This window comes from Myxocyprinus asiaticus, chromosome 45, assembly GCF_019703515.2.
Source record: "Myxocyprinus asiaticus isolate MX2 ecotype Aquarium Trade chromosome 45, UBuf_Myxa_2, whole genome shotgun sequence".
NCBI lineage: Eukaryota > Metazoa > Chordata > Actinopteri > Cypriniformes > Catostomidae > Myxocyprinus > Myxocyprinus asiaticus.
In genome coordinates this window covers 22351433-22366656 of record NC_059388.1, presented here as the reverse complement: position 1 = coordinate 22366656, position 15224 = coordinate 22351433, and the positions used below count along the sequence as shown (strand labels likewise).

The following is a 15224-nucleotide window of genomic DNA, read 5'->3' as shown; positions in this document are numbered from 1 at the left end:
GTGTCCATAGTAAAGCCCAGGCACGGGCTGGGTCAGTCGGCCGCTCATGCTCCCCTCCAAAGTTCACGGCTTGTGAGGCGGCAGCGTCACTGGCAGCCTGTCATCCCAGGCCGCAGGAATGCGTGAGGGGAAGGCGGCCCGACATCTAACCCGTCGGTGGCAACGTGAGCAGTTCACCCCCGGTGACTCATTACAACGTCCGGGGGTCCGAAGAACGGGTCTGGCAGCGCGTCCACTCGTATGTGATGTGCTGTTTGTATTTGGGCAGTTCACGTGTGAGATTTGCTTTGTTAAAATCCCCAAGAATAATAATAACTGAGTCCGGATATTGTTGTTGCATGTCTGTGATTTGATCAGCCAGCTGTTGCAGCGCTGTGTTCAAACAAGCGTTTGGTGTGATATACACGCTCACCAGAATAAACTAGGAAAACTCCTGCGGCGAGTAGAATGGCTTACAGTTAATAAAGAGCGCTTCCAAATTAGGACAGCACATCCTCTTTAACATTGTTACATCTGAACACCAACTTTCATTGATATAAAAGCATGTTCCACCGCATCTCGTTTTCCCCGTTAACTCCGTGATGCGATCCGCTCTGAACAGCTGGAAGCCCGGCAGATGTAACACGCTGTCCGGAATGGCTTCACTCAGCCAGGTTTCTGTGAAGCACAAGGCAGCAGAGGTTGAAAAGTCCTTGTTTGTGCGGGTGAGGAGATGTAGTTCATCCGTTTTGTTAGGAAGAGAGCGGAGATTCGCTAAATGAATACTCAGTAGCGCTGTTTGAAATCCACGCTGACGGAGTTTGACCAGCGCACCGGCTCGTCTCCCTCGCCTGTGTCTCTTGAACAACAAAGCCGCGCCTCCAAATAAAATGTCTAGCAAAACGTCTGAATATTCAAAAACCGGGAAAAGATTGTCTGGTACATGCTGTCGAATGTTCAGTTCATTTCTGTTAAAACTGACTGGAAAAAGATTACTAAACAACAAAAGAAATGAGGAGCTCCACACTGAGGCAGCCATCCGTGGCGCAATCATGATGAATCGTAATATATTACCAATTCTCCAAGGGTATGCAAACTTTTGAGCACAACTGAAAATATATATATATATATATATATACCTAAAAAGGTACTGTCTCTTTAAGACTATCAGTACTTGCATTGTAGAAGTTTGCACATATAGTAAAAGAGCGATCTTGGGATTTAAGAATCAGTATTGGGATTGTTCAAATAAAGATTGCGATTAAGTTGGAAAATCAATATTTTTGCCCGGCCCTAGATCCAAATGTGTGAGAGATGCCAAGCATGTCCGCGAGAGAAACTGGCATATTTTTAGTCTTTCTCATGCTTCATAGAAGCCTCTATGACTGCATTGAGAAACACCGGTTTCAGAGTTTGCACTTATTTAGAGGACCTGCTTCTTCTTTATTGAAATGCTAGACATGATATGAATATACTGTACAAATAGTTTAATATAAATATCGAACCATGATTTTAAAGTATCAATACAATTTCGTGAGAAAAAGTATTGCGATATATCGATATTTGAATGTATAGACACAGCCCTAAAATGTAGCCACCCATCTTAGTACTTCAATGCCAGGTCCTGTTCATTTATTTTGTAGCATAAGTTTAACTGTCCTATATATTAAGGGTCCCCATGCCTTTTGAGTAAATTACCATGAACTTGGTACCACTTTTCTATGTTTTGTTGTTAACAATTAGGATTTCATAACATAAGACAATGGCAGATTTCCATTTGCATGACAGAAACAATCCTTGGAATTAATAAACAATGTAAACGATACTTTTAAGTGTAGAAATATCTCCAATATAAATATTCTGAGATATGATGCAGCTCAGTGGAGATTACAGCTTTCTGAGCCCCCAAATGCACCCTCCTCCCGAGGTAGACTACTTTCTGTCCCTAGGGAAACAATTAATAGCTTTGAGTCACACAGCCAGCTATCCTCACCAGACTGATGTTGACATGCTGGTTTGTTGTGAGCAAATGTTACTCTACACAAGCACTCACAAAGAGAAAGTCAATAATCAGGAAAAAAAGAGACTTTACTAGGCCTGGAAGTCACAATTTTAAAATACCCTGACATTTCTATGACAGTGGGAACCCTGTAATTAGCTATTGTAATTAGCTACTATGTAATAATATAATATTATACAGCAGCTGATAATAGAATATGTGAATTAATATGAGGCCCCGAGGTCTAGATCCATCATCTAGGCAATTGATATTACTATGGAACATGCAATGACAGCAAAATTATGCATTACATTAAACCTTTTTAAATATATTGCCATGATCACTTTTAAACATTCAATAGTAGTCAAAGGTGCAGGAAGTAATTCATGACTAATTCAGAGCCTATTATGTGTTACGCAAAGTGTGTCCTCAAATCTCTTGTCTACCTAAAATGTTTGCTAAACAGCAAAGGCTAATTTCCAGACAGGGAGCAGCCAGTTGGTTACTCATCTGAGATGGGATCAGACTATGAGTCTCCCCTATCCTCAGTACACACTCTCATACACATTCTCATGCACATGCATTCAAATGGGTTCAGAGTGTGTTGGATTACAGAGTCAAGTGTGAGGTTTTTTTAAGAAAACAGAGAGAGTATAATGAGACTTCTCTCTAATGCCACAGAACTATCAAAACTTTAAAGAGAACAAGCACAGGGCCTTAGCTGTGAGGCCATCTACATGCTGTTCAAAAAAATAAACTTTTAGCAGTCATTCAAAATATACATTTTCTCTTCCTGAACCATGCACTAAAAATTATTGCAGACTCATCTTTTACGCATGGGTGTATACACATTTTTGACCAATAAAATGTTCTATAATAAATGAGGATGTCACATCCCACTAAATTCTAAACACTACCTGCTTCCGACTAACAATAGCAAATCATGGGTCGGTGCCATCTTCTTTTGTGCTGGTTTTGCCGGGTGGTGATGTAAACTAAAAGCTATTGACAAATGCAAAGAAACGACAAGCTTTATGACGCGTCCCTACTTACCTTCCCGCTTCAACAGAAAACACATCAATACAGGCAAACAATTTCCTGGGGTCTTTAACAAAAAATGGTAAAGTTACAGCAGACCACATCTCTTACCTCTGAGAGATGTGGAGTGGGGTTAAATCCACACAGGTTGCACACAATCTTCTGGCACTCTGTGCAGGTGCTGTAGTTAGGTGATCCTGATCCTAAGTTCAGCTTCACTTTACACAGTGGACAGCAGGACTCAGAGCCTGAGACTGGAGTTGAAGGCTCCTCTACTTTTGTTGATTTTGGAGAGGATTTGTCTGCTGATGCTTTCCCTTCAGCAGCTGCAGGCTTTGGAGATGCTGGGTCTTTGGAATAAGCAGTTGGAGTCTCTGGGGGTGAGTCTGAGCCTGAGTCGGGGGGCGAACCTGGAACAGAATCTGCATCAGACCCAATGAGGGAATCAGGGGGCGATCCTGGAGGAGACTCAGGGGGAGACTTTGGTTCCTCTCCAGTGATGAGATTGGTGGCAGAGCTCAGGATGGATGAGCCAAAACCAAACATCTTTCCAGACACATTCTCAGTTGCCTGAGAAGCAGTTGCTGGAGGCTTTGCTGACTCAGTGAGCCCGCCGAACCCACTGAAGAGTTTCCCAGTGACCGACTCACTTGCCTGAGCCATGGAGGCACTCTGAGGTTTGGACAACCCACCAAATAGTTTCCCTGTGACTGACTCACTAGCCTGAGCACCTGCAGAGGGTTTTGTAACCTCTGTCAAACCCCCAAGACCAAATCCCCCAAAAAAGCCTCCTCCGTCCTGTTTCGGGGTAGTTTTTGAAGGCTGTGGACTATCTTTTGGAGTCTGTGAAATTTTCTGAAGAGGGGGAGGCTGTCCACACTTGGCCCCCGGTGTTCTAGGATGAGGTCCCTGTGAGTCCTGCTGTGGCCCTGGTCCAGATTTTGGTGTTGTTGGAGGTGTAGCTCCTTTTCCTGTGTCAGCAATACTCTGTTGTTTGGTCAGCATTGGGGGCTTTTTCCCTGGTTCACCGCTGGAGGTTGACCCAGATGGTGGATCTTTTCTTTGTGGAGAGGGAGGGGCAGAGCCCTGCTTGGGGTGCTGTTTCATCATTGGAGGCCCAGGGGGCTCCATGCCCTCTATAGCCCGCTGCATCTGACAGTTCAGACACAACCATTCCTTACCCTGTGGAAACACCAGAAAAAAGTCAGGGCCTGAGAGCACAGATGCAACCCAGAAACACATACACAATATTAAAGGCATAGTTCACCCAAAATGAAACTTCTGTTATTATTTACTCACCCTGAGTAATATTTGTTGTTCCAAATGAATATGACTATATCTTCTGTGGAACACAAAATGAGATGTTCGGAAGAATGTTAGCATAAGTCACCATTTACTTTCATTGCATCTTTTTTCCACACAATAAAAGTGAATAGTGACTGAGCTTGTCAGTCCCTAACATTCTGCTTTACATCTCCTTAAGTGTTCCTCAGAATAAATAAGGTCAGACAAGTTTGGAAGACATAAGGGTGAGTAAATTATAACAGAATTTAAATTTTTTGGTATACTGTCCCTTGAAAGCTGAAATGTGTAACTTTTTTGTGTAAAATACTTTCTCCTATCCCAGCTTAATATGCAGAGACAACTGTAAGTAACTTTAAAAAATGTAAACACTGTGCCACTGTGGTGCAGGAAAAATTCCTTTGTTTTGAGCAACCCGTCTATACAGACACATAGGGCTGGGTGTTATGGCCAAAATTATCACAATATTTTTTTCATATTTTTCTACATTGATATTTATCACAATATGCATTTCATACCATTAATGGGGGAGGAAATGCATTCCACATGTTTGTTAGACCTCAAGATGAATGTAAACATAACTTACTTGTTTACAAGTGTACCCCAGATGGTAAGGTACCTTTAAAGTATACTCAGTTTAGGATTTAATCCTGCACAAGGTTTGTAACCTCTTTTCAATTAAATTTAATCAATTTCATTATCTTCAGCTGGCTTTGACTCCACTGAAAGACTTTTGTGTGACGCTCCACACTTCAGCTCAGTAGGTGTCGGTAATGCACCAGAAGCTCCATTGCCAACCACCAATAAACATCACAAGAAGAAGAAACACGGTCTTGCCTGTGACAGTGCTATGGATCATGAAAAACAGTTTAACTAAACAGCAATGGTGTTGGAGCTGAAGTTGTGTTAAGTCAATAGCTGTATTTACATTTATGCATTTGGCAGATGCTTTTATACAAAGCAACTTACAGTGCCCTTATTACAGGAACAATCCCCCTGGAGCAACCTGGAGTTAAGTGCCCTGTTCAAGGACACAATGGTGGTGGCTGTGGGGATTGAACCAACAACCTTCCACTTACCAGTTCAGTGCTTTAGACCACTACACCACTACCACTCCAGCTGTATTGCTGTATCTTGTTCCTAGCTAGTGGCTACCAAGCCTCATTTCCGCGAAAATTACTCAATAGTTTATCATAGATATCTAAAATGATTTTTTCTATAAATACAGAGATCGTTTTATCGCCCTACCACCACAATAACACTGACTCAACTAATGTCATGAGTTAGGGCCGGGACTATCTGTTTTTTCAATCAACAGCAGATAGAGGCGTATTCAAAATGCTGTTTGGCAACAAAAAAATTTATTTTCGCAATTTCGTTCGGTGGCGCTTGTGGCGCAGAAATTACACACTTTAGCTTGAACTATTTCTGTAAGAATATACAGGTGCATCTCAATAAATTAGAATGTCGTGGAAAAGTTCATTTATTTCAGTAATTCAACTCAAATTGTGAAACTCGTGTATTAAATAAATTCAATGCACACAGACTGAAGTAGTTTAAGTCTTTGGTTCTTTTAATTGTGATAATTTTGCTCACATTTAACAAAAACCCACCAATTCACTATCTCAAAAAATTAGAATATGGTGACATGCCAATCAGCTAATCAACTCAAAACACCTGCAAAGGTTTCCTGAGCCTTCAAAATGGTCTCTCAGTTTGGTTCACTAGGTTACACAATCATGGGGAAGACTGCTGATCTGACAGTTGTCCAGAAGACAATCATTGACACCCTTCACAAGGAGGGTAAGCCACAAACATTCATTGCCAAAGAAGCTGGCTGTTCACAGAGTGCTGTATCCAAGCATGTTAACAGAAAGTTGAGTGGAAGGAAAAAGTGTGGAAGAAAAAGATGCACAACCAACCGAAAGAACCGCAACCTTATGAGGATTGTCAAGCAAAATCGATTCAAGAATTTGGGTGAACTTCACAAGGAATGGACTGAGGCTGGGGTTAAGGCATCAACCACACACAGACATGTCAAGGAATTTGGCTACAGTTGTCGTATTACTCTTGTTAAGCCACTCCTGAACCACAGACAACATCAGAGGCATCTTACCTGGGCTAAGGAGAAGAAGAACTGGACTGTTGCCCAGTGTTCCAAAGTCCTCTTTTCAGATGAGAGCAAGGTTTGTATTTCATTTGGAAACCAAGGTCCTAGAGTCTGGAGGAAGGGTGGAGAAGCTCATAGCCCAAGTTGCTTGAAGTCCAGTGTTAAGTTTCCACAGTCTGTGATGATTTGGGGTGCAATGTCATCTGCTGGTGTTGGTCCATTGTGTTTTTTGAAAACCAAAGTCACTGCACCCGTTTACCAAGAAATTTTGGAGCACTTCATGCTTCCTTCTGCTGACCAGCTTTTTATAGATGCTGATTTCATTTTCCAGCAGGATTTGGCACCTGCCCACACTGCCAAAAGCACCAAAAGTTGGTTAAATGACCATGGTGTTGGTGTGCTTGACTGGCCAGCAAACTCACCAGACTTGAACCCCATAGAGAATCTATGGGGTATTGTCAAGAGGAAAATGAGAAACAAGAGACCAAAAAATGCAGATGAGCTGAAGGCCACTGTCAAAGAAACCTGGGCTTCCATACCACCTCAGCAGTGCCACAAACTGATCACCTCCATGCCATGCCGAATTGAGGCAGTAATTAAAGCAAAAGGAGCCCCTACCAAGTATTGAGTACATATACAGTAAATGAACATACTTTCCAGAAGGCCAACAATTCACTAAAAATGTTTTTTTTTATTGGTCTTATGATGTATTCTAATTTTTTGAGATAGTGAATTGGTGGGTTTTTGTTAAATGTGAGCAAAATCATCACAATTAAAAGAACCAAAGACTTAAACTACTTCAGTCTGTGTGCATTGAATTTATTTAATACACGAGTTTCACAATTTGAGTTGAATTACTGAAATAAATGAACTTTTCCACGACATTCTAATTTATTGAGATGCACCTGTACATTTGCATTTGCTTTTCCTACAATCTCACTGGCATTAAAGACCTCAAAATCTTTAATTTATACAGCCAGCAACAGAACAAATTCACCCAGTATTGGTATTCAGGAAAAGTATAATAACATATTAATTTGAGGTGAACCTCCTGTTACTAAAAACCATTAATTCCCCAAATCATAGGAGGCATGACTCTATGGTTTCATCACTTTAATTAATTTAATGTACTTTCATTGTTGATGGGATACAGTGTGTGGTCTGGTTATTGTTTGGTTGAGCCATTCACTTTAATGCACAAGTTAAAATCCTCCAAACAAGAATAACACAGCAAACTCAACAATTTGTGACTAATAGTGCTGACCCCTCTAACATGGGCCAAGACTAATGTCAAATGCCTGTATATTCGCTGCCTTTAAAGCTCATGAATGTGATTTGTAAACAAAGTGAAGAACATCTTTCTTCACTTGCTGTCTGAATGACATGAGTGTCCTTTTTTTAAATTAATTTCTCCCCTTTTCTCCCCAATTTGGAATGACCAATTCCTAATGTGCTCTAAGTCCTCGTGGTGGCGTAGTGACTCGCCTCAATCTGGGTGGCGGAGGACGAATCTCAGTTGCCTCCACGTCTGAGACCATCAATCTGCGCATCTTATCACATGGCTTGTTGAACATGTTACCGCGGAGATGTAGCACTTGTGGAGGCTTCACGCTATTCTCCGCGGCATCCACGCAAAACTCACCACGTGCCCCACTGAGAGCGAGAACCACACATTATAGCGACCACGAGGAGGTTACCCCATTTGACTCTACCCTCCCTAGCAACCAGGCCAATTTGGTTGCTTAGGAGACCTGGCTGGAGTCGACATGAGTGTCCTTGATAAAAATTCTGTGTGCATACTGTTCTCATAATCTCAGGATGAACCAGACAATGGTTAAAACAAAACCTAGCACAGCCTAAAAACCTTAATAAGCAAATTCTGAACTTGAACATGAACAATGAAAGATTCAATTTTAAGTATAAAGAATATGGTGGGTTGATAATTCATTTGATGTTAATAAAACTGACTACAAAAAAAAACTGGATGTAATACATTTTTTTAAATCTTATCTCCAAACTTTCTTCCACTTACATAGAGATTAAGATTTGTGAAAACTTCTTGTGAAAAAAATCTTGTTTCTGCATGAAAAATGACTCATTACATCTCATCCTTCTTATCTACACTACCGTTCAAAAGTTTTGAAACACATTCTTTATTATATTTTTTTTCTTCTTCACATTTTAGAATAATAGTAAAGTCATCAAAACTATGGAATAACATAAATGGAACTATGGGAATTATGTTTTAACTAAACAAAATCGAAAATAAATAAAAACTGTGTTATATTTTAGCATCTTCAAAGTAGTCACCCTTTGCCTAGAATTTGCAGACTTGTACTTTTGACATTTTCTCAACCAACTTCTTGAGGTATCACCCTGGGATGCTTTTTAAACAGTATTGAAGGAGTTCCCATCTATGTTGGGCATTTATTGGCTGCTTTTCTTTATTATTTGGTCCAAGTCATCAATTTCAAAAACTTTTTTTTTTGTTATTAAATTTTAGTTTTTTAATGAAATAAATGAATATGGTGGCACAATTATATTTTTGTCTACAAACTAATTTCAAACATTTAAGAATACGCCTTCAGATCAAAAGATTTTTAAGATCATGAGAAATATTTCAGTCAAGTGTTTCAAAACTTTTGACCGGTAGTGTATATCTTGAACATAAGCCTTTTTAAGGACCAGCATGAGGTCTATGTGATGTAGTGAAGGCAGAAGATATGTCTCTTACCGCTGAGTCTGGAGGACTGAAGCCGCACAGGCTGCACACCTGCTGTTTGCACTGAGTGCAGATGTTGTAGTTGGGTGGCTTGTCTTTGGCCTGCTCAGTCAGTACTGTAGACTTACAAAGAGGACACATAGTCCCACCAGCTTTCGCCTGGGCAGGCCCAGCCTTACCAGGCCCTTCTGCTTGAGCCCCCAGCCCAGGTTTACCCTGCTGCTGAGATCCAGGTCCACTGGGTTTTCCTGGACCTCCTGGACCAAGTTTGCCAGGCCCTTGCTGTTGGGGTCCTGGTCCTCCAGGTTTAGGCCCTTGCTGCTGAGGTCCTGGTCCTCCAGGTTTAGGCCCTTGCTGTTGAGGTCCTGGTCCACCAGGTTTAGGCCGTTGCTGTTGAGGTCCTGGTCCACCAGGTTTAGGCCCTTGCTGTTGGGGTCCTGGTCCACCAGGTCTGGGTCCTTGTTGCTGTGGACCAGGACCTCCAGGCATGCTTTCAGGCCCTTGGGGTAGAGGCCCCGGTCTTTGCTGAGGTCCCAGTCCCTTAGGTGGACCTTGCTGAGGTGGCTTACCCCCTTGCTGTGGAGTACCCTTCCCTGCTCCACCCTGAAGACCAGGCAGCTTTCCTTCCTGCTTGGCAGCCCCCTCCTCCTCATCACCAAACAGGCTAAAGGAGGAGACAGCAGAAGATACCGCACTTAAGGGGTTGGCTCCACTCAGGAATCCAGATGAGAACATGCCAGTTCGTGGTTGTTCTGGATCTTTGGGCTCCTGCCGGAAACGTGACTCAAGGAGGCTGAGGGATGAGGGGCTCCGTCCAGGCTTTGGCTTTGGAGGCGGCCCCTCTCCAAATGCATCTACAGTCCGACTTTTACTGAGACCCGCTGGGGCTCTTGTGCCACCAGCTTGAGCCTCTGGAGGCCTGTGGAATTAACAGATAAAGGGTGAATTCACCTTCACTAGTCTCAGGCCAACATAGATTTTGTAGCAAAATCTATGATTAACTTAAATGGGCCATCATTCACTTAATTGCTACTCTGGATAAATTCAAAAAACGTTTAGCAAATTGGACAAACTATTTAGACAATCAATTCATACCATAAAAGCACAATTAAAATTCAGATGGCAAATATGTAAATCTAAATGTACTCAGTGTTTGCAGTAATAACCAAGCAAGCAAGACACATATTCACAATCCTATAATGTTTTTTTTTTTTTTTAATTTATTTATTTATTTTGTTTATTCTAGTCCTGGGGACTCACAGCACTGCACGTTTGAGATGTCTCCTATATTTAACACACCCAGTTCAGATCTTGGAGCCTCTACCAACAAGCCAAAGAGATAAATAAGGTTGTTAAATAAGGAAAATATCCAAATTGTATAGTGCTGTGGGTCCCCATGACTGGAATTGAGAAGCACTGTGTTAATATAATATTTAAATAGTTTATCAATTCTGGCCGGGAAAGCCAGACTACATACTACAACATACACAGCACTAGTCAAAAGAAAGGTTACTGTCACTCAATTTTTAATGTGATGGGAGAACATTTAAACTGTTAACTCAATGGCTGTTCAGAACAGCAACCTTTGAGCTGGTGGTTAAAGTGTGCATAATTTTATACAATTCTGTAAACCTCTCAAAGAAGATCATCACTCCATGTCTAAGATGCGTATACTTCGAGATCAAGTGGCGCTTTACGCGCAGGCATCACCGTGCTTTCAGCACCATGGACAGCGAACACATCGCTTAAACTGTATAATGGTAGGTCCACTCATTTCGCGGGTGTAACGCCCCCCAAAAATAATTAAAGTGATCAATTATCATAAATTGCATTTTCTCTTACGGTGCTATATTTAGTCATTTGTATATATAGCCCCTCCCCCCGTTTGCGCTTGTGTAAGAATAACACATTTTCGCCAGTGCAACTTTCAAGACACTATTCAATCAGCTTCCAAATAATTATTGCATATATTTCAAGAACATGCCAAAGGAAATGTCGATCGCGTGCTTTTGCGAGATCGAAATTTTCATACAGTCGCGTTTAAAGGCGTGTTATTCTCAGGCAGTGTTTTCCAAAGCAGCGCTCATGACATCACCTACGCAGCCCACAAGAGGAAGATGGAGTGTGCATGGAGAAAGCAGTGGGTTGTTAAAACACAGATCTGGAGTAAAAACGGATATGTGTTAGGGCAGACGGAGCGAGAATCATTCGTATTTGGCAATGACATCTTTACCCAGCAGGCAATTGGGATGTCTTGTGGATTGAACAAGGCGATTTCAAGAAAATTAGCCACAGTGCACGTATTGTGACCATCCATATGAACGATAATCTAACTAATTATGAAAACACTGTTCTGTATAGCGTCAATATTAAGGTGCATCTCAATCGCGTAAAAATTTGCTATCAGATCGCATTTGCACATTTTAAAATTGGGCTGGAATGAATCTCTAAACATGCAGCCGATGCACGTTCTTGATTACGATTAAGCGCGTGAATGGGTGTGATCATGTTTTGCATCGGTGATTCTGTCGTGATGTGCCAATATGCAGTGTCACGATCAAAACACAAGCACAAGCGCTCGGGCACTGGAGGGATGGACATCATTATCACTGCATACATTTATAAAAATGCTCCTTTGTGCACGGGAGCATCCTTCAACTTGCCTGGACTGCGCTTTGGCCACAGTGGCCACAAGCTGTTTTCTTTCCTCCTCTGAAAGATTGCTGAGATCTGCCTCCACCCCTGCGGGCATCTGGGTGAAGTCACCCTTCCCGTCAGGTGCGAGTCCCGCTGGTAATCCAGCGAGCGCCCCTTCGCCGCCTTCCATGCTCGCTTCGTTACCCATGATCGACCCCCGTCGTTATACCACCTACTCCCTCCAGCTAATTACGCGGCGATTTGGGTCTTAATGTCCAGATTAAAGCGACGGTCTCCGTATCCGCGGTCGTTGTGGATGCATGTAATTTTATTGTAATCCATTTTTGTCGATGGTCAATGTTGAGAACGCACATCTCGATAGCAGAGTATCTCCGTGCGGGTCTAGAGTTGTGCGCCTCCCTCCCTCCTCCAACCGAAGCGCACGTCCCGCCCCTCACAGGTGACCATAAGACGTCGCCGTTGGAAAAACCGAAATTAAAGGGACAAACCGCCTTAGAATTAACACATCTTCTAATTACCCCTATTTATTTTGCTTTCAAGGCGTGCCAATAATCTAATAATTAGCTGTTATGAAGAAGCATCCGGTTTGTTTTTGGGAACAAGATGCTGTAACACTTTATATTACACAAACCATTACACATCTTACATGTAAATATGTTTACTTATTATAGCAATTACAGTAATTCCTTAATATGCTTTAACATTTATTTTTTATTTTTATTTTTTTAAATAAGGAACAGTATATTCATATTTTTATTTGGTTAGACACTGTCATTCTCCTTCATTCTATTAGAAGAATGTTGGTGAATAGCTTGCCAGAACTGATTAAAAAATAACTTTTAGTTTTTGGCTCGGTTGTGTAAGGTAATGCACAATGAAAAAGCTTGCAGGCCTCTGAAAAATACACAAGATAAAAGAAAGACTACAGACCTTGCAGCTTTACACTACATAAACTGCGACTCAGGTCGGAAGACTTGTAGCTCATGTTTTAGGGTCCAACAATTATGTTTTTTTTTCCCCCTCTGCTTAACTGTTGCAGTGCGTATCAGCACTGTATTTGATATTGTAGCATTGCTGTATCTTTTTTTGTGTGGGTTCTTTGCGCTCTTGGCTAAATTTAATTCTTACCTTGCAGTTTTGATACTTACAACTAATGTGATATTAACATCTTTTGCAAACTGCTTTGGTTAGGCAGCATCAGTGTAACATTAATGCAAATTAGTTGAAGTTAAAACAGCAATTCACTTTTCGTATTATTTGTATTAAAATGTATTATTTTTCTTTAAAGTCTGCGAAACACAAAAAAGGACCATAAAGTAGTTTGTACATCTCTTACACTTAATTCCAAATTTTGTGAAGCCATACGACAGCTATGTGTGAGAAACAAATGGAAATTTAAGTCGTACCCAAAAGTTTGACTTTCTTTTTCCGAAAGGGAGATTTTAGGCAGAATGTAAGGGACTGACAGCCTAGTCCCCATTCACTTCCATTGTGAGGATAAAAAGAGTAGTGTCACCATTCTTTAAAACTTCTCCTCTTGCGTTTCATGGAAGAAAGAAAGTCATACATGATTTGAATGACATGGGTGTTAGTAAATGACGACAGAATGTTCATTTTTGGGTGAAATAACCCTTTAAGAGTTAATTATCTGCCTTAAGGTTTAGTCATTAAGCCACTGCACAAATAACTTGTTCATAAACACATCCATTCAGACTCATCTTGCTCATATGTCTAAATAGGAATCATGAGTCACTGCATCAATATGTTCCATAAGTCATCAATATGTCCTTGACCCATAGCACTGCCAAGGGCCCAGAGACAGAAGGAGACATTGAAGGAGTTCGTAGAGAATTTAGGAAGACACACTGTGCACTTTAAATCCTGCATACAGACAGTGTCATTGATCCTCAAAATCAAAAGTCAAATTTTCAAAGGGTACAAAATGGATGTTTATGCTTAAAAAATAAATCAATCTGATTTACATTTTGCTCTACACTGCATGTCAGTTGGTGAACCATTGTTCTATAAAGCCTGTTTTTTTCCCCCCAAAAACAAAAAAGCCCTTGACATACAACTTAATATTAGTATGTCTGAGCAGCCTTAAGGAGTGACTGAAGAAAATCCTGTCTCCATTAGCAACCTTTATTGATTCACACTTTTGTGCAGAGATGAAGCCGCCTGCAGGATCACGATCACTGGTGTAGTATCAACACCGCACTAAACCGATCCTGAATAAAACACCCTGAAATATAAAGGTGTTACCCAGGGCCATGTACAGAACACGCTTTTCCAAAAGTCAGCGTAGTCCTACTTCATGATGGATGACAACTGGTACCAAAGTAGGCTCCTGCAGTCAAACTTAGTGACTGTGATTTTGCCAGGTAGCATGTTTTTGGATCAACATATTTTGTTGGTCTTCGAACAACATACCTGTCAAAGAAACAAATGCCCTAATCCTAACCTTAACCCTAAACCTACCCCTTAAATTTGACTTGTTGACAGAGAGATCCATTAGCATATCATTCATCTCAATGGCATTTGCATACAAGTACGTGACCTGCATGCTGCCATCTTTGCTCATGGGCACCCAGTTGTGGCCAGTCACCTGAGCTCTATATGGCATGTGACTTATCACTCTGGAACCCTGGAAAATGATGCTCTGACAACACTAATTGGCTGATGGCATCACAAGAATGCATTCAGTCCCAAGCACTTCACTATTGACTATCCTACTGGTGCATGACATGTGACGTCAAAGGCAGCAGACAGGGAAAAAATAAGTCAGTTTCATGCTTTCAAAAAGAAAAATCAGGCACTTGGAAAACATCGACTATAATAAAATGAAATGTTTAAGATTGATATGTTACTGCAAAATATTTAATCAGAATACACAGCTACTTTTGAATGTCTGTCAATAGAGAAACTTCCTTTGTGCATGCTAAATGATGTACTTACGGCATCTACCTAAAGCTAACAAGCCAAAACTTGACCCCTTCGTCCAGCTCACATCCTTTCCTGACTTCCCCTTCTCCTCTCCTCATAATTCCCTGTCCTCTCTATAGTGTACTAGCAATAAAAGTGTCAGAAAGGCCCCCTAAAAAAATTAACCAGCTAATTAAGATCATCCAGATCTCCTGAAAATTATAGACAGGTGTGTAACATCAGGGATGGAACCAGACTCTGCAGGAAGGAAGATCTCCAAGTGTAGGATTGAGATTGGGTGAGGAAAATAAACACTTCTTGTAAAACTCTGATCTGTTATTGGTCCATTCACAGGGTTATGAAAAAAAAAAAAAAAAAAGCAATGTTAACGTCTCTCACAGCAAGTAAAAATTTCCATGAGGACCCCGTTTCTCAGCATCCATCACTGTAATAATGCGAGAAACACTTTCATGCACACATTTAGCCTTTCAAAC

At 41.2% G+C, this 15224-nt stretch overlaps 1 protein-coding gene across 1 annotated transcript in view; it reads right to left on the bottom strand.

The window, feature by feature from the left end:
* LOC127435492 (protein piccolo-like) overlaps positions 1-11995 on the bottom strand; it is a 75041-nt gene extending 63046 nt beyond the window's left edge. The window contains exons 1-3 of the mRNA XM_051689041.1: positions 11814-11995; positions 9163-10069; positions 3128-4198 (exon numbers count right to left, since the gene is read on the bottom strand). Of these exons, the coding sequence (XP_051545001.1) occupies positions 3128-4198; positions 9163-10069; positions 11814-11995 (2160 nt within the window). The remainder of the gene's footprint in view (positions 1-3127; positions 4199-9162; positions 10070-11813) is intronic.
* Between the last annotated feature and the right edge of the window lie 3229 nt (positions 11996-15224).